Raw genomic sequence first — 25,783 nt, 5'->3', positions numbered from 1 at the left:
GACTCTGAACCATCACCTTGACATAAAGTAAACATGACTCAATTTATCTGAGCAAGACTTTGGACACACATTGACCACATATGGAGCCCCCTTTGTTTTCCAAACCCATCTTCAAAGCTGCATTGCTTCTAGGTTAATATGCAGCTGACTCAGAAGCACCAAAGTGATCAAACACCACATGGGTTTGGGTGGACATGTGATCATCACAATGCCAAACACTGAACCAAGAAAACTGTGGCCTCCTGAAGTGGTGAAGTGCATGACGCAGAAATTTTTAGTATCCAAGTGAATGGATAAAAAGGCAGAATTTTCTACCACCAATGTGAGACCCCTTCCAAGTTCATTGATAGTTTTAAAATACTAGTGCAAGTTACTGAACGTATAACTAAGCAGTTATATGGTACACTCTTGTCAAAATCTGATTTGCTTGAGATGTTGCTAATCTTAGGTTTTATTCTCAACCCTTTCTGCTCTTTACAGCAACCCATTACACTGAAAATCATGAAACACCATATATTACAGTTCCTACTACAACACTATTCTCAGGGTGTATAATGCTTTTAAAAAACCAACACCATTAATCTTCATTAACTGCATAGAGTTACATTTGGGTAGATTACATGGTACCCTCCAGATAATAATAATAATTTTATTATTTCTACCCTGTGCACCTGACTGGGTTGCCCCAGCCACTCTGGGAGGCTTCCAACAAATATAAAAGCATAATAAAACATCAAACATTAAAAACTTCAGATGTCTTATAGCTATTTATCTCCTTGACATCTCATGGGAGGGCATTCCACAGGGTGAGCGCCACTACCAAGAAGGCCCTCTGCCTGGTTCCCTGTAACTTCCCTGTTCCTGTTGTGAATTACAACTCCCATACCTCCCCCCCCCCAGCCAGAATGGCCAATGGTTGGATATGGCAAATGTAATCCACAACATCTGGAGGGCACCATATACTGAAGACACACTTCTTTGCACTGGCCTTTGACACCAGAGATCTGTGTTTTCAGGACTCACCCTAGTCTCATGAATGTAGTATTTTAATGGGGGTTTTTACGTCTGAATTTTAACAGTCTTGTAACCCACTCTGGGACCTGTAGGTGAAGGGTGGGTAATAAATTTAAGAGTAAGAGTAAGAATCCTGCCTTACATGAACAGTTGTCAAGGGGTCTTAAAGGTTGATCTACACTTTAATCAACATTAAGGATATTAGTGACCTCACAACTGAACAGGTAGAGTTGTCTTTTTCAAAAAGTATTACAATTTGCAGATTGAAGCAATCCCACCCCCTTATTTTCTTTAAGCTCAGAGACTGCTCAGACACTTGAGATGTAATGAAACCAGGAAGTGCTAGGTACTTGGGCTTCCAATTGCTTCTGCATCTTGATGTTGCTGTAAAGGTGATTGACAAATGTTTGGGTGCATAGGAAACAACTGAAAATCATGACGTTTTCTCTCCCTGAGTGTTTGTGGTGACACACAAAATGCCGAGTGCTGCACACAGCAGTGAATGAATTGGAATGGCTGGCCTCAAGCATGAAAACAGCATGTGCATGAGTTTTAAAGAGACTTTCTGTGGCTACTCTGTGTGCCAAATAGCTCACTTTTTAACTAAAAGGAGCAAGTGACAAAACTAAATACAACCGTTTCCTTCCAAACCCAACAGGCCTGCACAAATTCTTGCCCGTAAACAAATCCTTAATGGCAGTGCAGTAAGAATCAAAGGCTAAGTGCGCAATCCTATAACCACTTACCTGGGAGAAAAGCCCCATTGAATTCAGCGAGGCTGACTTCAAAATAGACATGTAAAGAGCTGCACTATAAATAAGAATACTGCAGCCCGAAACTTCTTTACTTCCCAATTCATTTTAAACTGAGCTTACGTACTATCAAGTTAAGTGTGCTTTGTATTAAACCTTAAAAGTTTCACTCCACAAATGGGACCTTCTTCCATGTTAGTCTGATTAGGATTGAGGTGTAAAATGGAATGGAAGATTAGGTGGGAGGAACCCATCAACCAAGTGGCTCTTTTAAGAAAGCATGAAATTTAATGTGATGCATGGTTCTATGCAAGTATAAAATCAGGGTTTTTCATGAAGGCAAATGTATATATTTAAGGACAAGTAGGTATCCATCCATTTTTGTCATTCCCCAATGCGAATAAAATTGCATTGAAAATCCGCAGAAAGACAATCTATCTTTCTGTCAATGAAAACCAAAATGGTTGCTGTTTTTTAAAAAACTAGCAGCTGTTATCTGCAGGATGTCAAGCACCTACAAGGCCTTGCAATCATGCAGTGGAACTTTATTTCTTTTTTACAGCAGTTTCCCACATTGCATCAAACTGCATTAGAAAGTAATGAGCTCATCAAAATATTGTCAAGTGGTAAACAAGAGTGTCAGAAACCTCACTGTATACACTTGCCATGCTAAACTCTACTTAGAAATAAATGTTGCAAAGTGTTTATAATACTAATTTCTTAGCATACCCTGTCTCTGAAGCAGCAGGAATGTAAGATCGCAACACAGCGGGTACACAGAGAAAGGTCAACCATAGGAAGTTTTTTATTGCCAAGTTAGATCATTGACCTATCTGGTTCAGTATGGCCTACATAATGTCTCTCTAGTGGTTCAGGAAGAATTCTCTCTTAGCCAGCTGTAGATGCCAGAGGATTGAACCAGGACATTCTGTATGCAAAACATGCATTCTACGACTGTGCTACAATGACCTCAGAGTGGCAAGTTGTAATAAACCCTGGCAAAAAGATATTGTTCTTGGATCGTAAGTACCAAGTAGTTATGTGCTTAAGTGTATACCACATATATCTTCTGTAAACAGTCATAATGGCAAAACAGATTCAAAATCTTGTTTTAGTCAAGTATGGCTTTAAAAGTATGTGACTATTTGAACTGAGGGGGATAACTCTGAGTGCATGTTGGCACCCAGTCCTCATTCAAATCTCCCAGAGTTGCATCCTAAATTCTTTGGGTCTTGCTAACACTTGAAAACATTTTGTAAGTGTATCATGAAGTGGATACCCGAATCTCTCAAATGTGTATTAATTTCACATATTAATAATTCTAACATATCTAAAATTGTCAGGGGCATTTGGGGGGGAAGGAAGGGGGCTTATAAACACAAAAGATATGCCTCATCAATATTAGCTATAAGTCATCTCTCATGGTATATACTATGACATACCTCACAATTTGGAGAAATAAATATAGGCAAGTGTTATACTTTTCTCTGAACTGATTGTAATTAACTAATGTCTAACATTTGCTCTTTGAATTTATTCATAAAAATAATAGGAAATGCCCAGTGTTTACAGAGTATACCAAAGAGAAGTCAATGAAAATATATGGGCTAGTAATACATATTTTTTCACTAAAAAAAAAAAATCTACACATGTGAACAAACTTGCAGCCCCATAGCAGAGTTAAAGCAAGAGGGGCAAGGGAAGAAATGAAGTATGTGCCATATTCAGTTTTCAAAAAGACAGACAGCTTTTGCTGTTGGCCTAGAAATGTCTGAAAGGACCGTCTTTCACAGTCTTTAAAATAAGGATAATAAAATGTAAACTCAGAGGAATATCTGGTCATAACTAGAAATAGAACCAGGTTTTTTTTTAACCTATAAAAACATCCTTCATATATTTTCCATGGTTTGGAAATGTGTCTGGACACTGACCTTCGTGATCCAAAAGAAATTTGAAATGATCGAAAGAATTGCACCATGGTTATCAAGTAGAGCTTTGGGCTCATTTAAAGCACATACTAAATTGAAATATCTTTGCTTGTGCGTACACATGTAATCAGAGAAGGCTGTTAGTTTTGGAAATCTGAAAGGCACGACCCAAAAAAAAAAAAAAAAAAAAAAAAGATTTAGAACTTTAAACCCTGAAGAATTTTTTCACCAGTTCAAGCATGTTCTCATAGGACAGCTCCGCTTCCCGGTAAATATGGCCAAGTAACTCCTGAAGCGCAAAAAGGAATGGCATATTGAAGCTTAGGAGTTCATACAAGTAGGTATAGTTGTATGCATTGTCCCTGAAATGAAGTCTGGCAGCGTGCAGGAAACCATGCATCCAGTTAGAGAGGCGTCTTGGAAGGTCAAGCAGATCCCTTGTCACCTTAAGAGGCCAGCTTAGCGTTTTCCTAAAGAATGAAGGCAGGATACCTGGGGACCGGTCTTCTGAGCTGCTGCCTGCAGCGAAAGCATTTTCTGGGCTGGTTTCTGAAGACATGGGCTCTTCTTGCCGCCATGGTTTTGCTTCCTCCTTTAAAGAGACACTCAGCTTAACATTGTACCATCATCATCTCCCCAAACGTAAGAAAGTTTCTTTCAAGGAACAGCTAGAAAACAAATGGAAACCTAGCAGGTAGCTAACATTATATCATTGCTGCAAACTAAGGAGGACATTGTTCCCATAGTAGAAATGACTTTCCAATGGAAGTCAGAAACAGCAATTTCCACTTGGATTATATGGAAGATATGGTTTGGAATGAAAAAAAAGTTGAGCAGACATTGTGCGCAGGTTGACACAAGTCTGCAGAAGCCAGTTTCCAAAATGACCACTGGCCATCCTCCTGCAGCACCACCCACATGAACCATGGCATCTACAACCATAAAATGTGTGCCAAACTGTAAGTTTGGGCATGCTTCAATATACCATAACTATATAACAATTCCAGCAGTAGCCAGAATATCTAGAAGCAAATAAATTAAAATATGAAGCAACAAGCTTTGGACTACCACAAATCATATACCCACACCTCCAGGACAGTGTCCTCTACAAAGTGACTGTCTGGTACATAAAAGTATCAGATCACTTGGGTTCCACAAGACACTTGAACTGCATGACTTATGCTTATCACTTTCATTGAGATGGAATTTATAATTCTTAGCATGCCTTGTCCACTCACTGCCAGGCTTTGGCAGATTAGTGGATCTACACAAACTCTGGACCACCACACATACCTTTTCATGATTCTTTACCATAACTCTTCTTTTTCTGTGCTTGTTATTTGTTTTACACTGTGCAAAATGAAGCTTGCAGTAAAATTTACCTGGAAAACACAAGGACAGGAGGAATGACATTGCTTGCTTTCTCTCTCTACTAATCACTTAATTCCATTTGGAAATGAACAGTGACAGAAGCCACAGGTGCTGTGCATACACTGCATCTTTCTCGATTTGGGCTTCAGGGAGAATGTCTTTATATCCTCTGAAGAAAAGTGTGCTTTCTATCTTGTACCTGCTTAATTTCTATTAACGTTATTTCTTTAACTCCCCTGTCAGCTTTATCTCACACAATAAACAGAGGATGACCAAGCAAGCTTCTGCAACTTAACCTGTTTATCTGTAGAACAGGGCACATTCATGCTATATAAGGCATTCTGGCTGAATTTTTGCTTCAATCGAAATTTAAGCCTTAGTGCTTTCTTTATGCACCGCAGCAAAGTTTTCATAGTGAAGTGTTGTGGTTTATGTGATCGCTCCCCACCTATTTCTAGGGTGGCAGGGTGGGGGGTGGGGAGAGAAATCATGTGAACCAGATCTCTGTCATACTGGCAGAAGTCAAGGATGTCATTTACACTAGACGTCATCTGCAAGAATAAGGCAGCAAAAAAAACCACAATTTGGAAAACATCGGATTTTTGACACCTCTCAATTCCAGGTGAGAACCGCCTTCACTATCTGGTTGATTCTAGCATTTGTGAGCAAGAAGAGGCTGAAATATGCCAGTTGCATATTACACAGCAGAAATCCTAACTATCGTATTCCATTTCCTAATTACCTTCTTCTGCATCAAAGGCATACGTTGCTAGGCGGAGAGTTGTAGCACATATGGCACATCTGAAGCATTCTCGGTGGAAAAAGCGGCCTTCTGCACTCAGGCGCTCCATGACATACACCCTTTTTTGACAGAAACAGCAAATGTCGCTCCCACCTACTGACTGCGGAAATACTTTCTTCAAAGAACCCTGCAAATAATATTAACAAGTGTTTGTAAGATTTGTACGGTACAGCATACATGTAACAGCTTGATTAAATACCCTACTAGATTATAAAAAGAGAGCAGAGGAGATACACCTGCAGCAGCCCAAAGTCAGTTGGATAACAGGTCTTTTGTGGATATATATGGCTCATCAAGGCATGGTAAGTTTAGTTTTTATTACATCCTTATTGCAAAAACAAGAGGGGTAGAAAGCACCTAGCAGGTCTCAATACACGGTTGGTTGGTCTTTGCTTCACTTGACAGCCAACAAGTTGTGCATGCCTCCCTCAACATGCAAGGAAAACTCCAAACGCCGTGTGGAACACCTAAAGGAAATAGTGCTAACATGGCAGACACATTCCAGGATCCATGGAGAATGCTTTTGGGGTGCTGCACTATATAGAGCATGGGAAAGCCAATCTAACGTATTCGTTCCTAATCTTTGAAACTTCTTTGTAAGTATGGGCGTGACTCACAGGAATTTTCTAATGACTTCAACACAGAATGGGTGTAATCCAACAGCAAAACCTCCATTGATCTTAGTGGGGCTGGACTGCAGCCAATGTGAGGAGCTGATCTTATAGAAGGGAAAGGGAACATGTACCCAGACACAGCTGAACTTCAACACCTATCACCTCTGACTATTGGCCTTGCTTGCTGAGTTCATCAACATTGGGAGGGTCACAAGTTCTCCATCCCTGTCTTACACTGGTCTTCACAATTTTATTATAACCCATGCTAAATGTGAACATTGTTATCCACACCCAACTACACACTTAGGTTCTCTGTAAATGTACGCATAACATTTGGTTCCACCCATTCATGTATATTTAAGTGAATAAACACATTCATGTTTTAGAATGCTCAATGGCTTCCGTCTCCTAATAAAACAGCACCTGTGATCTATTACAGGAACACTTAAGAAAACAGAAAGACGGGGGAAAGGGAGAAAAGAAAAAGCACACCAAAATATGGACAGATGGAAGTCACTGAATTTCCAAGTAGCTCTATGTCCTTTGATTAAGCAGTGAAAATAATGTTGAAAATTGCCTTTTTATAAATATTAAGGTTTACTGCAGAAATTACTTGTTTTGGGACACTGTTTATCTCTATCTGAATTTTGTTTGATGTGTATATTGAAGCAAGTTAAATACCAGCAACATACAAGAGAAATCTTAAAAATAAATAAACTCAGAATCCATCTGATTGATAGCTTAAAAAGTCTTCAAAAACAAAAAGACTATGGACAGAATACATTTCAAGGCCAACACACACAGGAAATCCTACTTGTGCAGTTGACCTCTGTTTGCACAAATGAGGGGTTCCCCTTTCTCTCTCCTCCCCTTGCACCCCCCGTGCCTCCTAAATCCGCTACAGAAGGTTGGGAACCATCCAGAACTGATGTGGGTGCAAGGATGTGGGGAGAAGAGGAAGGCGGAACCCCAGTACAACACGGGATCTCACCCACCCCCCACAATAGCTTTTCTTGCTATTCTGAGGACACACCACGTGCACCAGTACTTTTCTGTGGTACCTGACAGGTTTGAGCAGTAGAAGACAAAGCTTGAGAGGTAGGAGAAGAAGGGAAAGCAGCAGCTGCACCTCCATCCAAAGATTCGCTCTGAATGCAACAAAACGCTCTAATAAGTCTGATTCAACAATTTAAGAAGGAAAAAAACGCATAAGCTTCAACAGCAGCATTTATGAATACTAGCTAGCATCTGGTGAGTGAGTCCCTGGATGTGTGCACATGGACTTAAGCACAACCAGTGGGACTGGTTCTTTTTTGTTCTGAGCAGCAGTCTCCCTCCCCAGACATGGAAAACTGATGTTTAAACACACACCCATGCCCAGGCACCTTCGGGTCCCAGACTTTGCTTGAAAAGCCACTCCAGATTAATCATGGCCCCTTATAAACTGCATAGCTATTATTACACTTAACCAAAGCCTATGCTGTGCTTAAGCTACAAGCAATAAATGCATGAAGGGGTGCATTTTCACCGTAACACATCCTCAGTGTGACAAAGTGTGGGTGTACACACCCACCCACCCCGTGAAAAGGTATAAGGACATGCCCAGAAATGTGGCTCTTAAAATACACTGCAGGTAAAGTAAGAAATAAACTTGGCACAAATTCAAGTATTTGTGGGTTTGAACCTTACCGGTTGCAAAGCGTTGGACAATGGACTGGGCCTGTGATCATTCATGTACAGATTGACAAGAACTTCCGCCACGGCCCCTATTCCACGTGACACTTTCCCTACAGTCATCTACCATCCGGCAAAGAAGCAGAGGAAAAAGGGGGAGAGAAAAGATGGGAGGCCCAGAATGAAAGTGAGAATACAGTTTAAGGGGAAAAAAGAAACAAGACAACAGATAACACACATAACAAAGCAGTGATAAGCGAGCTTGAAGTTTTGAAAGGCACACAGGCAGCTAGAAGAGCTGTGAGCAATTTCATGCACTATAAAGCACAATTCTCCCCACTTCTGCCACACTGCCTATGCTTTTCGTTTAGCAATGCAAAAATTCTGCTCTAAAATTGTTAGCATACGATAATGTATTCAATTAGTTCTCCACAAATACTTATGGAAATTGATCAAAGCTTGTAGAAACAGATCCAGGCTTGTATGAATGAGCAGGGATGGAGCAGGGAACAGCAAAATCTTGTTTGATTACTTTCTCCTGGAGAAGAGGAGGTTAAGGGGTGATATGATAGCCATGTTCAAATATATAAAAGGATGTCACATAGAGGGAGAAAGGTTGTTTTCTGCTGCTCCAGAGAAGCGGACACGGAGCAATGGATCCAAACTACAAGAAAGAAGATTCCACCTAAACATTAGGAAGAACTTCCTGACAGTAAGAGCTGTTCGACAGTGGAATTTGCTGCCAAGGAGTGTGGTGGAGTCTCCTTCTTTGGAGGTCTTTAAGCAGAGGCTTGACAACCATATGTCAGGAGTGCTCTGATGGTGTTTCCTGCTTGGCAGGGGGTTGGACTCGATGGCCCTTGTGGTCTCTTCCAACTCTATGATTCTATGATTCCTCCACGAATGATCATTTTCCTTTGTAATAATTACGGCGCAAAACATACTATGTTGTTGACAGAAATAAATACTAACAAAGGAAGGTTTTTTGTGAGAACAGACAATAGTATGCCAATTACTGTTGTGTTTGGATTTTTATTGTATCCTCTGCACTCTTGTTAATTTCTCTTGTGAATAAGATTTAAGTAAAGTTTCTAATTGCACCTGACTTCAGAATGCCACATGCCCATGTACAAAATGGGATTTTCTCAGATTTCGGCAGCACCAAACCAATGTTGTAATTATGCTGGAGGTATCTGTAGACTACCTCAGACTTGCCTTATTCTTTCTATAAACAAAACGAAGCAAACTTTTCTTTCTTTCACAGTGACATCCTTGTCAGAACCAGGGCCATGATATGAAAATCATGGCCAGGACCTTGTTAGCTTGTTCAATAATCTGACCTCAAACTCCATAGATATAAACTTTTATTTAGGTGTAAGGCCAAGTACAGATGAATTCCGCACTGTTCTGTGGACCACATGAATGGACTTCACAGATCACTAGTGATTTGCAGACCACAGCTTATGAATCCAATCCATAGCACAAATATTTGCATGGATATTACTTTTGTGTAAGCTGCTGCAAGAACCCATATTTGGACTGACTAAACCAGGATAGACGTGTATGAAGTACTGTAATATTACATAATTATGTATTTCACACAAATGCATGTATGCGCACACATACACACATTTCCTGCCACAGATAGCAAGACCAGCACTGCCATTAGTGCATGTAAATACCAGCCAATTTGCTTGATATTGTTGTTTTGACACAATTATGTTCTGCATGCCTTATTTTACCTTCTGCACATTAAACTAAGTCATAAAAACAATAATGTAGTCATAATGTCCATCTCCGATTGAAGTTAGTGTTCTCAAAAATGCCTTATACATTTTTAAATTTGCTAGATGTTTCCACACTTTAAAAAAGAAGCTTGAATGAAATCTGCAAGGAAAGTCATATAAGGCAAGATCTTTCTGAATATGCTTAAGCAAGTATTTAAAAGACATGCACGATTAAACAAGGATGGGCAACACAAGTCGATTTCTACCCTTTGATGTCAATTAGCTGCCCCACCCATGAAATGTCATCAATCATGATGGCAGCTGGTAGAGCAACATGACCTCATTTGCTGCCTGTGAAAACTAAAACTTGGTTTTTAGTCTGTGTAGAAGCAGTCTTTACAAAGGCTAGATAAACCTGAACGGATAAGCCAAGAGAAATAAATGGCAAGAAACAAATCGGCAAACTGGCTTTCCTCAAAAATAATATGCTGACTTTCCTAGTTAACAAATACTCTGTATGTATGCATTATTATTATTTTTTAAAAGGAACATGGTGATCCCTGTGGTAGAGGCTGCCAGAGGGAAGAAGAGGCAGGGAAGCCAACTTTCAGGAGTCTCATTCCTCATGCTTCTCTTTTCTCTGGATTCAACCCAATACAAATTAGGTACAAGATACTGTGTTTCTGGTCTGTTTAAAACAGGCAAAATTCCCGTGAGATTATGTCAAGTGTGAAGATTGGACTGGGCAAGATAAGATGGGGGGGAAAGGCAATGGGAAAAATGAAGCCAAGGAAGCTGGTTGTTACGTTTCCAGGAAACGAGCAAAACAGAAGTAGTAAGCAAACACGAGTAAAGGAAAGGCAATTGGTTATCATGGAAGGTTTTTCATCCGGCTCTCCAAAATTATCACATCAGGTACCACCCAAAGGGAAACTTGACTGGCCAAAACAGCATGGAAATACTTTGTTTACTCATAAAACTGCTAAGAATTAATCTTGTGTAATAAGGTAAAAGGTTTAGGTTAGATTAAATGGGGTTTGGGGGCATCCCTGTGACTCTGCTAAAGAGGGCAAACAGGGTGGACAAGCACTGACTGACATATTCTATTTGTTGAGAGAATAAGCCTTTGCATAAGTAAAAAGATGTCCAAGTAACAGGTGATGTGTTGCCACAGACACAAAATAGCTAGAGCTCCTTCTGGAAGAGTGAATGTCTGGAGGAGATGTCATCAAGGTTGCCTGTGTTTAAGAGATAACAGACTGGAAGTTATGGAACAGTTTCTGAAAGAGGCAGAGGGAGACAGAAACCTGACTTGCTCTCTAGAACAATCCAAAGCTCTGCGGAGCTAGCTCTGTTGGATGGGCAATTTTGTCAACTTTCCATCTTATGCTCAGCCAATACAATCGTGTAAATAAAACATTATGTCACAGAAACACTGTCTCCAGTCACCTTCATTCCAAGGAAACTTAACCCAAGATACATGCTGGGAAAACTGACACCTCTCACTGCTCAGAGATTGAAGTTGGGACACTGAGTAGAATTTATAATTATCAGTGGAAGACCTCATGCTCAGAGGTTTTCTACACAGATCCTTGCCTTTCCAGTAATAGCAACTACAAGCCATTTTTTTTAATGGATTAATAAAATCTAAGTCATCTTGGAGCAGAATTTGGTTACTTTCAACTCTTGGTGCATAGCTAATCAAGGTGACAGATGGATTACTTTAAAAGTGACCAATTTATCCTTCTGTTCATTTGTGGATGCTTTGGGTTTTAGGACAATATGAACAGCATTTCAAACCTAAACTGCATGGGTTCTTTCCGCCTGCCTACTTTTGAATGCAAAACAAAAATGCTGCATTTGACAGAAGCAACAGACCAAAAATAAAAATAGGGCCCCTTCTCAAGAGTGGCGAGACTATACTAATGATTCAGTCTACAAGCCAAAGGAAATTTCAGCTTTACTTCAGATAAAGCCTCAGAAAATTCCTAGTTTAAGTGAAAGATCTCATAAGCCAGAAGTCTTGGTTTAGCATTAATACATGGTTTTTGCAGGACTGTCCCAAAGGAACTAGCAAATAGAAAAAAAGGATTCGGGTACTTTGCCACAATAAACAATTCAAACTAGGGTGTAAAGGCAAAGCTCTGGAACATGTTGGAGACAGCACCTCTAGGCATGTGCAAAGTTTAATTCCTTCAAACACCTTGGAGTAAAGAGTAGACATTCCAAACTAGCTTAGTTCCCACAAACATTTGATAAACCAACTGCTACAGTACCTCACACTCTGCAAAGTACAAAGCAGCTCCTTTAATTTCTTACTTGGTTCTTAAGCCATTCTTGCAGTATTGGAGGTTTGCTTGGAAAATTAAAATAAAACTGTGTGGGAGTCTTGGTAACAGCCAGAGCATGTGAACTCAGGAGGCAGGCCTTTGGAAGACATGCCATTAGCCCACCAATAGCAGATCCTGTTTGAATGTAGGGGCTGGGAACAAATACTACTTGTCAGCCCTATAGTTCAGGACCTAGCTCCACATTTTTAAAGTTTCCATTTTAATTTTTTTTTAATTTCTAAAAATTAAAAATCATATTGAACAAGAGAAGCAGCCTTAGTTCTGATATTTCAAAAAAAGAGTGAAACTGGAATTGGCGTAATTCCCTGCTGGCCATGAATTGTTGTTGTTTAGTCGTTTAGTCGTGTCCGACTCTTCGTGAATTACTGAATGAATTACTGTCACTTATTTATTTTTGCTACCATGCAAATTTACAAGCTCAGACCTTATTCAAGTGAAATGCAGCATGAACACACAGAGACAGAATCGCAGCCTCTGAGCAAAGCTAGGTCTCATGAGTCAAAGCCAGCCTTGCGTAGTTTTTAGTGCCAACATGAATCTGACATGGAAACCTGTTAAGGAATACCTTTTTAGAATGAACAGCAGGGGAAGCGGAGTCAGTGGATGATGGAGAAGAAGCAGCTGAATCATGAGATGAAAGGCAAGAGGGAGATGGGAGTTGAGAATGGGAGAGACCTTTAGTAGGAGGAAGTTTATTCTGTACAGAGCAGAAAGAGGAAAGTTATCCCAGATGGTTTTCATATTAATGAGTGCTAAAATTATGGCACTGCCACCACCATGCACTAAAATTACTGAAGAAAAAACTACAGTCTGAGACTACAGTTAGATTTAAACAGAACTAACAGTGTTAGAGTGTGGACTAATGTCTCATTTGCTCCTCAGTTTTCTATTTCTGTTTGGTGAAATAAAACAAAAGGGTTATTGGCCATGAACGAGCCTTTTTTTCCTTAAATAGGATGAAAACCAACGTTCTCTCTCTCTCTCTCTCTCTCTCTCTCTCTCACACACACACACACACACACACACACACAATCTATTTTTCTGCACCTGCAACAGTAAACACAAGTATTCACCTTTGGGATGTCGACATAGCCAAACATTGAGGCAAGATGAGAGGCTTTTTCTTTAATGCTCTTTTTATGAAATTCTCTATTTGCTATGGACTGAGCTCTCTTCTGCAGCCATAAGGGAGAGAAAGGAAACAGAAGAAAGAATTTGGTTACATAGAAAAGGAAGAAATAGCACTAATCAGAAAAATAGTTGCGGGGGAGGGTGTGAATAGGCAGGCAGGACAGAATACAGAATGCCAGCAGTGAGAAGAAAAAAAGGGGACAGACTTCAGTGTTTGAGTGTGTATATAATTATTAAGATTATCATGATTTTAATAAACTTCTATACCACTCTTCATCTGACGAACACCGGGAAGTTCACAATATAAAAATACAAAATGAGAACAAAAAATATATAATAAACAAACAAACCAACCAATAACCCACCTCCCACAAACACATTAAAAATATCATAGAATGTTAATCATCCAAAGGCTTGGTTATACAAAAACATTTTTGCCTGGTGACTAAAGATATGGAATGAGGGTGCCAGGCGAGTCTCCCTGGGAAGACCATTTCACAAATGGGAAGCCACCTCAGAAAAGGCCCGTTCTCATGTTGCCAGCCTCCAGACTTTTTGTGGAGAAGGCAGATGAAGAAGGGCCTCAGCTGATGATTGCAAGGCCTGAGTCAGTTCATATGGGAAGAGGTGGTCCTTAAGGCATTGTTGTCCTGAGACATTTAAAGCTTTCTAGGTCAAAACCTGAATTGGGCCTGGAAGCTAACTGGCAGCCAGTGCAGTTGGGCCAGGGTTGATAGAATATTCTCAAACTGTCTTGCCCCAGTGAGCAACCAGGTCGCTGAATTCTGCACCAGCTGACGTTCCTGAACCATCTTCAGAAGCAGTGTTTCCCAGCTTATTTCCTTGTCCTAAGCTCTGGGATATACCAGGGAGACAAGCAGGTTTCACGAAGTCAGAGAGGGCACTCAGGGGCAATCTAGTCAACAGCCTGAGCAATTTAGATGTTCCAGAGGTCAGCCAGGGCTTTGAGAGGAATGTTAGTCATATCAGCCAGAAAATCCATCAGCCGCCCAGGGTGGCCCATCCTAATAGGTCCCCCACCTCTATAGGCAAAGGTGATGAAAGCCTAAATCTCAACAGGAAGTGATCTGACATTGACAAGGGACTGATGTCAATATCCCCCACTTACAGATCACCTTCTTCCTACTCAGTTGAAAAAACAAGGTACAGACTGTACCCTGCCACATGCCATTGGGCTGGGGAAATGTTGCACATTCCGTCAGGTTGAGAACCAGGTCAGCTACCAGCTTTGCCCTCCCTCCACCCCAGTTGCTTGGGCAGGCTGCCCACACGTCTGTAATCTGTAAAGTGGTGCAATCACACTTATTCATTTATATGTCCATTTTCCCCACCCAGCCCCTTTATTTTAAGACAGGGGAAACTTTTTTGTTTTGTTTTTTTGTTGCAAAACTGTTCTGGGGATTATAGGGAGTTGTCTTGGTGATATTATGAGTCTACTCCCAGTTTTTGTTGTAAGATGCCTTGAGTGCCATCTGACGAAAATGTGGAATATAAAAATAATTCAATACATAAAATGAGCAAATAAATATACTTGCAGCACTTACAAAATTGCCAGTGACTTTCATCAACAGTTTTGGCTGGACACTCGCAAAACTCCCCTTACCCCAGAGCTCAACTCTAGAATGAGAAGGGCATGTTTGTTCTGAACACTGTAAGGAGGCTTTCAGCCAGGCCTCAGTACCCAGCAAATACATGTGGTGAGTATGCTTGAAAGATTTATATGGTAGGAACCAAAACAATATTGCCCACATTTTCACTGCTCAGAATTGTCCTGGAGATGATCAGCGGTTCTGCTAAAAGAGAAGGAAGGAAACAGGGAAGGGAGAGAGAGTGGGAAAGGGGAAAGAGAGGAAGAAAGAGCCATCACCTGTTTATATTTTTCCTCCACATGCTGAAGGCGTTGAAGCACACCAGACAGGGCAAATGCAGCAGGACAGGAAGACGCAAGGGATTCAGAAAGCCTGGACTCCAGCTCTGCCCGTTCTATGTGTCTCAAATGCCTGGCCATTAGATGAGGACCAGGCAAGGATTGTACAGGCTCTCTGGCCATGTGTTCAGACCTAGCTACCGCCTGAAACTGGGAAATACTTGAAATGAAAAAAGGGATCTTTCTTCCATCAAAGCACATTCTGCAATTAAAACTGCCTAAGTAATGCATGTGCCAAAGTCAGAGTGCAGCAATACAAACAGGCATCTTATGCATAGGAATATTCCTTTTATGAAGCAGTGGTGCATAAAACTCAAGCAGTTATCAGTGGACTGTAGCTTATAAAGTGGACAGAGTAGACTCAAGTCTTAACAGCTTGGAAGTTCAGCGGCCCTTTAAGTTCTACACATTATTATTATTTTTATTACAGATTATAAGCCAGGAGTCCCTAAGTCCCTGATTAAAACCTCATTTCAGCCATTAACTTAATGGGTGGCCCTAAGCAGGCCCCTCTCTCTCAGCCACATCAGGGAAATAATACTGGCACTCACATAGAGTTGTTGCAAGGATCACTGAAAAAATGTTATGAAATGCTTTAAGCATCCCCAGTACTCAATAAATACCAAATATTATTGGAAGCCTCAGTGAAGTCTCATAACAATCTGAATATTATATTTTGATTTTTATCCTGTTATGAGGCTGTGTCAGAAAACTGCATTGAGTTCACTAGGTGAACAAGGCAGGATAACTCAATATATTATTTCAGAAAAGACAAACCACTGTATAATCAACTAATTTATACTGCAACCAACAGGCAACAAGCTACCAATTATTTAAATGCAGAAGTCCATCTCCAGCTGGAGAGTTACAAGAAAAAGTACTCTTATATGCCACAGGGTATTCTTTATTTGGGGAGGGGAATGTGACAGGGGACTAGGGGCTGTCTTCCAGTTCTAAGACTTGCAAAAATTTCCAGTACAGAGAATAAAATGATAGTTGCTAACAGGTCTTCCTATACTAGTATTGCCATAGAGTCTCCTCTGTTCAGTGAATATGCCAGGGAAGAGATAAGAACATAAAACTTTCAGCAACAGTAGCTCACAACACAGCTACCCATGCTTAAGTTTATAAGCCTGCCTCTTGAGACTGCACATGTGCATAGGTGGGGGAGTGGAATGAATCTAAAATTCACAACTGATCAGCTCAAAATGCCCATGTTGGCCTAGCTGAACTTGTCCTTCTTCCTCAGAAGTGGAGAATTTGGGAATCAAGCTCGCATTCTCTAGCAAGCCACATTGGTTTGTGACATATGCCAAGCCCAGAATGCAATTCAAAAGCAGGAGGCTCAGAGGCAAGTCGAAATGCATGGGAAACTCTTCAGACAGCTGTAACCGCAAGACTCTCTTTCAGGGGATTTGGGAAACTAGGCTAACTATGTTTATTTCTAAACATTTCCCAAAGGTGTGCTCTAGATCTTTTATTGGTTTCTGAGTCAACGAACCATACCAAAGACATCCCTTGGAACAAAACCTTTAATTGCCTAAGTATTATAACAGACAGCATGCTTCGAAATATGCCACACTAAACTTTGCTTTGCCCAAGCTTTAGAAACCAACACATGCTATCATTTACAATTGATATTACCCGTGTGTTGGGCTCTGCCTTGTTAGGAGCTATGGGGTTTTGCTATTGTATTATTTGTTATAGTATTGCTACAACCGGAGCATATTGTCTCCTGCCTTTGTCCAATGGCAAAACTGCCACACATCTTCTACTTTAAAAAGGCAAGGTAAACTATGATCCAGTGTGGAGTGCAGTGCAGCACAACAGCAGTAGAAACCATATCAACCCATACACCAACATGCTATGGTGGTTGTGTGAACCAGGCCTTTCATTAAAGTCTAAAGATGGCAGCAAAGCCCCATGCGATCTCAACTCCCTTCATTCTTCACATTCTCCTATCAAATAGCAGACTTAAAAAGGCAGCTAAGCATCTCTATGCTCCTGATGTTTCTCACTGATGTTACCCACCATGCTTTGCAGCCTTAATGTTAGAAAGAACAGTCAGTCACTCCCTAGTGAATTCCTACCTGACTTTTTGGTGGAGGTGGCAGGTTACAGGTTGGCTCCTTGGGTTTAGCAAAGCGAGGATTTACAGGAGGGTCAGAAGAAAGGTGCAAAGCTGGCTTATCTACTAGATCCTTAAATGTAAAAAGCAGAACAGTTCAAGGAGATAAAGGAAGATCTTAGGAGGACTGGGAACAGGATTGAAAGACATTATGAGGCAGAAGAAATGAGAAAACACATTTGAAGGCTAATAAAGGTGTTTTGTTAGGGTTTTTGCAAGACAGATTTGGAATTTATTACCATACCGCAGTTTGTACTTTTGACACCCACAGGTGTAACAGTATGTGAAATGCACCATTAAATGTGACTATTTAAAGAGCAAGCTACAGGCAAACTAGATGTTGCACACATGAGTGCAAATAGGAGATGATCTCATGATTTTCAAGTCATCTTTGTACCACAAATTACTTATGTTATATGTGGTGGGTGGTGATTTCTAAACATGTTCTTTGGCTTGTATGCTCTGTGGACTTACTAGGAAGGCAGATCTGAAGTGCAAACATTACGTGAACAATAACTAACTAACTAACTAACTAACTAAATAATAAACCCACAAGGTTCGTGTATGTAGCCCACATCGATTTTGTATAGCTATCACACCGAAATCTAGCAAGGGTCTAAATAGATTCCGGATCTGGTCTGCTGAATGATCAGCTTGAGACGGAGCCAATTCAAAAGCTCGGATCTGAGCCCTGGGAGACCAATACAAGAGGGTTCTTTAAAGTTTGCTAACAGCCTACCATGTGAATTTACTTGGTTGTGTCATTTTTTTTCATGTCAATGGCCAAGAAGTGCAATTGTGATACTATAACTCACCATGTGATCAAGATGATCTAATTTTTAAGCAACTTACAAATGTGTTACAGCTCCTGAATGCTTTATCCATAAGCACCATCCTCATTCTATGTGGAGGAATAGCCAGCACCATTCCCATTGCTAGAAGCATAACATTTTCCCTAAGCATAACATCCACAAGTCCTATGTACAGAGAACACGTACTTTTCCGTGTATAAGACTAGGGGTTTTTTTTACTTAAAAATAATATTAAAAGGGGGGTAATCTTATACATGGGGGCAATCAACCCCCATTTTCTTAATTTTGAGTCCCCCAAAATAGGGGGCGTGTTATACAGTGGTACCTCGAGTTATAAACGCCTCAGGTTACAAATGCTTCAGGTTACAAACTCCGCTAACCTGGAAGAGTTACCTCGAGTTGAGAACTTTGCTCCAGGATGAGAACGGAAATTGTGTGCCAGCGGCACAGCAGCAGCAAGAGGCCCCATTAGCAAAAGCACGCCTCTAGTTAAGAACAGTTTCAGGTTATGAACGAACCTCCAGAACGAATTAAGTTCGTAACTAGATGTACCACTGTACACAGAAAAATACAGTATGTCCCAGCAAATAGCCTGATACATGTACATAGGTGTCTGTTGAATTTTAAATGTTTTTCAAGCTAGCTCATTTTGGTGCAGTGTAAAATTTCAGAGTGCCCACTAGGGCTACTAATTTTGTTTAACCATCATCACTCTTTGAAAGTCTTGAGTCCCAAAGCAGTTTGCTAACCAGTGCACAGGTTGTTCAGTGAAATACATATCAAAGCCATCTAGGTCTGTGGAATCTGGATTGTGGCCTTCACATCACTGTGGAGGTATACATACCTTTGAAAGCAATACATAAAAAACCTTTAAAAGCCATTTCCACATGTAATTCAGAGGGTCTACTCTATGTTAGTTGGATACTACCTGCAATTGAACTTTTATTGACTTATAATGAATACAAGTTGTTAACTACTCAAGGCAGCATGAAAACAAAAATCTGTTACAATATCCCAATATTATTACATAATTTTACCCTAACATCCAGTTATCAGACAGTGACTTGGACATTACCAATATTATCATATTTTCTAGTGTCTAAAGTGACTCCATGTGCATTTCACCCTAACAGAGCTACTCATTTTGGCCCTTTGGTCATTCCACCCAAATACAGTGGTACCTCGGGTTAAGAACTTAATTTGTTCTGGAGGTCCGTTCTTAACCTGAAACTGTTCTTAACTTGGGGTACCACCTTAGCTAATGGGGCCTCCTGCTGTCCCCGCGCTGCCGCTGCACGATTTCTGTTCTCATCCTGAAGCAAAGTTCTTAATCTGAGGTACTATTTCTGCGTTAGCAGAGTCTGTAACCTGAAGCGTCTGTAACCCGAGGTACCACTGTACAGGAAATGCAAAATGGATGTTTCTTTTCCTCCCACAACTTAGAATTACCATAAGTACCTGTAGGCAGCCTTCCCTGTCTGAGCTGCCTATGATCATTCTAGCCATTTCCTATGCATGTGGACACTCTGAAGCTTAAATGGAACTCCACCGCCCAGAAGAACTGTTCTTGTGCAAACCCAGGAAAAGCTTCCTCAAAACTACTGACTAGAAATGGCTGTGAATTATTTCCTTATACTCGAACAACCGTGTGGATATGACATGTGTGAAGTATCCAAAGAGCTCCAACTACCAGTTTTCATTTTAAGTATTTCAGGCTTTGGGCTCTAGGCATGTTGCTCATAACAGCTGATTACTCATGAGAAAGAACTCACCTCCATTTTCAAAGAAGAATTTTACAATTATTATTTACTCACCTGCCTCCGTAGTGAAGGACCGGGAGCATTTTCTTCAAATTTGGCTAAGAGCTGAGTTGCCATAGACTTCACTTTGTTTTGATTCATTCCTTCTTTCAAGTCCCCCAGCTGGTTACCAGAATTCGTACCTCGATTCAAAGAACTTGAAGACTGCAATGGAACAATTGAAGGAAAATGTATATACTCCACTTCAGAGAGAAGGTTAGGGACAGCCTGATATGGCATCTTGACCAGTCCACAGGCCACAGAAGTGTCACTGAATGCATGAAAAGTAAAACCAACTTTAAAATTTAAATAGAATCTTCAATAGATTTAAAATTCAGATAAAATGAATGTGGGCCTATGACTGCGTTCAAATCCTAACTCAGCCATGACCCTCACTGGGTGACCTAGGGCCAGTCGCTGCCTCTCAGCCTAACCTACCTCACAGGGTTGCTGTAGGGATTAAATGAGGAGAGGGAGAACAATGTATGCCAACTTGAGCTCTTTGGAGAAAAAGGTGGGATAGAAATGCCATTAATCAATCACTCAATCAATGGCATGCATTGAGACACACATGCAAGTAATGGAAGAAAACAGAAAGCCTATGAAAAATGGAAGGTTGCTTTACTTTCCCCATGTTCAGCCTCTAAAGCCTGTGGAAACATACTCCCCCCCCCCCTCTCTCTCTATATATATATTTGTTCATAAGTCAGGCTTCAAAAGAAGGTAGACTGGGGATAGTAAGGTGCTAGGCATGGCATCTGGTCCCATCTCCCACTTTAAAAGGTGGGGCCTAGCATGGTTGGTTGGTTTTCACTTTTGATGAAGAAGGTAACTTCACACACACACACACACACTTGTCTGTGTATGGATCAGAACTTTTTTGGCATGTTTATAATCTATAATGCAGATTCTATTTTTAGAGAATAGTGGAGAGAAATTAAAGCAATGCCTGTCAGACACTGCGTCTGTGAGTCGACATCTTCAACAGAAGCCAGGCTGCGAATCCAGCTGCAGCTTCTTATACCAAAATCATTTAAACAAACAGAAGTCAATTTAATATGGATGCTCGCAAATATGAAAGGAAATATGAAAGGAAGAACTTTTTTTCAACAATTCTTATACATTAAAGACTTAAGGATAATAGATCAGGACACTTGATTTGCCTAAAACAGTTGATCAGTTAAAACCATATACCAATAGCAAATTTAATCATGACAATTAGTACTAACCTCTTCAAAATTAATGAGACTTTTACGTCGCCTTTTACTGGTTTCATTTTCTTCTGCCTAAAAACAATTGGAGGAAGCAAAACATATCATTCGCAATGGCATACACACTCAGAATCTATCAACTTAACAGAGAATGGCAGCTAAAATGAAGACATCCCACAAAACTAAATTCACTGGTCAGTGACAAAATGAATGGGTTGATCAGACCGAGGAATTGAGGTTAGGCACTAGCTTTAATTTAATTACTAAATAAGCTTGTAAATGTTTCCACTGACATATGTCTACAGAACTCATTCCAGGCCACTTTCAGTCATCATAAAAATTAGCTGAGGCTTGTTCTGCTATTTCCATAAGCATCTCCCTATCCTCAGCAAAATGTTATCTAGGAGAAACCAAGCTAGACTTGATGAGGCAGCGATGCTTATTATACGTTGCTTATTCCTGTCTCTCCATTCACATAAAAAGTGGGGTGGATGGGGTCAGATCCGAATCCTCCCTGCCCCTTGCCTAACTATTCTGTCAGCACAGGCACTTTCCCCACCAGCGGCTTAAATACCAAAAGTAAACTGAACTAAGAACAGTTGCCTGAAGCCATGGGAAGGCCAGATATTGCAAATGCTTTCATCCATGTGCCCCTTTTAGTATACACGAATGGCCAGACATTAAAACCAACATGGATGCCCAGTCACATTTAATTTTGCCCAAACAGATTTGCTCCTTGTGAAACAGGCCTCATTAATACCTTTAGGCTATCAACTTCCAGAATGGCTACCTAGGGTCAGCACAGCAGCCACAAAAAAAATTATCGATAAAAATTAGATCATCATTTTCAGGTATCATAAAAGTCAAATTTGAGCAACAGCACGTTCCACCAGGGACAGCTGGAATCTGAGATTTCTCAAGTAGCATTAGGCATGTGTGCAACAAATTCATTGAACTGGTCCTTCAATTCCTCCATGTAACTTTAACATAGGCTGGTCCTATATACTTGGTGCCTCATTATGAATTAATGCCAAGATAACTCTTATTCATAAACTAATTTTAAACCATTTGCATTTTAGTCTTCAGTAGATTTTAGCCTTGCAAACATCTGGAAAGGATGGTTTTGTTGGACAGACAAGGTCACCAACTGAATTGCCTAACTAAGTCAATATTTCAGTATGGATTCCCAAAAACCAAGGCCAGCACTAGCCAATAGACCAGACTGATGAACTAAGAACTTGGCATTCAGTTTGCTGACAATGGCTAGATATGCCTTCAAGAAGCTTATGGTATCACAGCAATCCTGCAAGTGTTTCTGTAGCACTGAAATAAATGGGGGCATGTGCTGTATTCAGGGTTGCAGCTCAAATGTGCAAAGTGGTTTGCAGTCATTATGTGATCAGCTCCATAAGGCCCTGAAATCACATAACTCCCATAACAATTCCCATTTTACAAATGGAGGAAATAAAAGCTGGGAGAAATACTTTGTCCGAGGCTCGTCAGTGGATTAAAGGCTACGCCAGAGGCCTCAGACACATTAGTTCAGACCAAAGCCAAGAGTGCTTTCAAACGAGTCAGAATTACATAACAAATGCTTTCATAATAACCAACGCTTATAGAAGTCTAGACTCCTCAGCTTTCTAATGCTACAAAGCATCTGAGTGTGTTGCTTTAGGCAGGACTTCGGAGGCAAAATGTACTGTGGCAGTGAAGCACACATAACTTTTAAGCACATCATTCAGTTGTGGTAACTGAGCTCAGAGGATTAGAACTCCAGTGCTGCCTGATTCAGGGCCTGCATGGATCTACAGATTTAATTCGCAGACATGAGAAATTATCTGCTATACGAACTGGTGAGCAAAACGTTACAGTACCCAACAAACATGTTGTAGGCTCTGGCTTGACTGGTATTGTGTTTCAATTTTCTTTTCTTAAAACACACCAAACATTTTGCTGGAAAAAAATATGGAACCTGTCTGTGTTCCTGCAAATGTCAAGACCAACCACAGGCTGCAGCCTTGTAATCTGCACTGCTGGCACTGAGCAGGGGCGGAGGGAGAGAGCAAGATCAAAGAAACAAGGGCTTCCTTTTTACATTTCCACTGCTTATAATAAATCATGGTGTAAGGAATCAAGAATGATCTCAACCCTAACTTTTGGGCTGATCCCAAAGAAAGAGAAACGGATGACAGTATGTTAAGTACTACGTCTTCCAAGTACCGGCTCTCACTAACAAAGCATCATGTTCGGTGTAAGCATTAGTCAGCCTAACAAGACTAAACACTGCAGTGGCACAATTTGTTCTGCTGGAGTTCGTACGCTCCCTCTCACGGGACAATAGAACACTTCTTATCTGGAGTCTTGAACAGGAGGCTTTGGTAAATGGATTTCTGTCTCTCCTTACTGCTGAATATGACTGACATAGGAATTAGAAAATTCAGATCTTTCTACAGTACGGAAAAGATTTGCTGCTAACAAATGAATAAAAACAAAGAGATAAGCTGCAGGTGGAACAGGTAGAAACATTTCCCCCTATGTATAACAAATGCTGTTAACATTGTGCCAAGAGTTGAATAACTTCTCCCCACAGATGCCAGTCTACATTTTGAACAAGTGGTGCTTATGATAGCCATTTCAATAACAATGGTTAATTAAAAATCGGTGATACTGACAAAATTAAATAATTACTAGGTAGTATTCCAGACCATATGCTTCGTTTGAACTATTCTACAGTCATGCTTTTTATCAACTTATTGACGATGGGTGCTATTCAACTAAGTCATCCTCAGAATAAGATAAAGGTAAAGGACTCATGGACGGTTAAGTCCACTCAAAGGTGACTATGGGATGCGGCGCTCATCTTGCTTCAGGCCAAGGGAGCCAGCATTTGTCTGCAGACAGCTTTCTGGGTCATGTGGCCAGCATGACTAAACGCAATGGAACACTGTGACGGAAGCCAGAGCACAAGGAAACACCATTTATCTTCCCGCCGCAGCGGTACCTATTTATCTACTGACACTGGTATGCTTACGAACTGCAAGTTTGGCAGAAGCTGGGACAGAACAGCGGGAGCTCATCCCATTGTGGGGATTCAAACGGCCGACCTTCTGATCAGCAAGCTCCAGACGCTCAGTGGTTTAGACCACAGCACCAAATCCATGGGTTTAAGTTGCTACTCTGAGTACGACTTAGGCCCCCTTAACACCATACATTCAAAGCACGACAATACCACTTTTAGCAGTCATGCCCCCCCCCCCAAATAATTCTAGGAGCTATAGTTTGTGAAGGTTGTTGAGAGTTGTTAGGAGACCCCTAGTACCTGCCCAGGCCTATAATTCCCAGAGTGGTTTGACAATAAATCTCTTCCTAGGTAACTATAAGTATTGTAGCTCTGTGAGGCTGATGGGGGGGTGTCTCCTAACAACTCTTTGCATCCCTAAACTACAGCAGCCAGAATTATTTGGTGGAAACCATGGCTGTTTAAAAAGCAATATCAGAGTGTTTTAAAGGCATTGTGCAAAGGTGGGCTTAGTTAGATACCACCCCATGCCATTATTTTTTCTTTCTACTTAATGACCCTGAGATTGCAGAGGTCCAAAAAAGACTTCCTTAAAAATGAAGGTTCTCATTTTCCTAGACCCATATTAGATTTTGTTGGGATCAAAATGATTATTGGTAGATACATGGGATTAGGATACAAAGTGCTCTCTAATCCAGCAAAACCTCTTGTTGAAAGGAAAGGGAAGATCTTCACCAATTCTCCTTTCCCCCTACAAGCTCCATCCATTTCCAACGCACAATCCACCAAATAATTTTTTCAGGGGGTGCAAGTGGATGTAGGTGGGAAAGAAACTGACAAAACCCACCGCCAAACTTTCCATTAGTGTGATTGTTTTGTGAGTAAGCATTCTACCCAAGGGATTTCTGGATCCAACAACCCTTAGGTGATAAAGTTAGATTTAAATTGTAAGGCTCTGAGAAGGATTTTGCTTAATTCTAATCTTTTACATGAAATTAGTTCTGTTAGGCCCTCTGAATTAATAAATACAATATTATTTACATTTTTATTGTCCAGTTAAGAACAAGAAAACTGGGGGGGGGGGTTAATGAATATGGGTTCAATATGAATTTTTAATTCAGGTTATTATTAATGTCCAGCACTAATATAAACAGGGCACAAGTATGCAGTGTTGCAATGACTGAATTGTCCATGAACAAAAAAGTTGTTAAGTGACACCTTGAAAAATACCATATCAAGTTTTTAGCAAAACAATCTGCTGGAAGTTTGCTTTAAGAGGGTGTGGTATTCTTTCTCTCCTGGAAAATTTGATTTTTGTCAGTTAGGCTTCTGTTGAGTAAATGTGCCAGCTCTGTTTGCATGGCTGAGTGAAGAAATGCTGTTTCCTAAAAAGGGCATGAGGTAACTGCTTGGTAGCTAAGTGTTCATATGATTTGAGGATGTTATTTATAGAATGGGCAACATAAGAATGATCTTATACTTAGTTCTGAGTAAATTCTTCC

The 25,783-nt window shown here is 40.5% G+C and overlaps 1 protein-coding gene across 21 annotated transcripts in view; it reads right to left on the bottom strand.

The window, feature by feature from the left end:
- The window catches only part of MICAL2 (microtubule associated monooxygenase, calponin and LIM domain containing 2), a 141,452-nt gene that overhangs the window by 54,991 nt on the left and 60,678 nt on the right, over positions 1-25,783 (bottom strand). For 4 of the 21 annotated variants that reach the window (XR_014543683.1, XM_083595899.1, XM_083595900.1 and 1 more), the window contains exons 15-25: positions 21,281-21,337; positions 20,067-20,216; positions 17,403-17,513; positions 15,253-15,462; positions 13,307-13,408; positions 12,799-12,930; positions 8,171-8,278; positions 7,543-7,629; positions 5,808-5,994; positions 4,988-5,076; positions 4,187-4,286 (exon numbers count right to left, since the gene is read on the bottom strand). Coding sequence is in view for 15 of the 21 variants with exons in the window: in XM_083595899.1 (XP_083452025.1) it covers positions 4,187-4,286; positions 4,988-5,076; positions 5,808-5,994; positions 7,543-7,629; positions 8,171-8,278; positions 12,799-12,930; positions 13,307-13,408; positions 15,253-15,462; positions 17,403-17,513; positions 20,067-20,216; positions 21,281-21,337 (1,333 nt within the window). In the remaining 6 variants the exon portion in view is untranslated. Of the gene's footprint in view, positions 1-1,328; positions 4,287-4,987; positions 5,077-5,807; positions 5,995-7,542; positions 7,630-8,170; positions 8,279-12,798; positions 12,931-13,306; positions 13,409-15,252; positions 15,463-17,402; positions 17,514-20,066; positions 20,217-21,280; positions 22,261-25,783 lie in introns of those variants that run through there. The other 17 variants (XR_014543684.1, XR_014543685.1, XR_014543686.1 and 14 more) reach the window with 11 other exon arrangements.

The sequence above is a fragment of the Podarcis filfolensis genome (genome assembly GCF_964270895.1).
Source record: "Podarcis filfolensis genome assembly, chromosome: 1".
NCBI lineage: Eukaryota > Metazoa > Chordata > Lepidosauria > Squamata > Lacertidae > Podarcis > Podarcis filfolensis.
The sequence above is the reverse complement of the archived record's forward strand: the minus strand, read 5'-3'. Positions and strand labels throughout refer to the sequence as shown.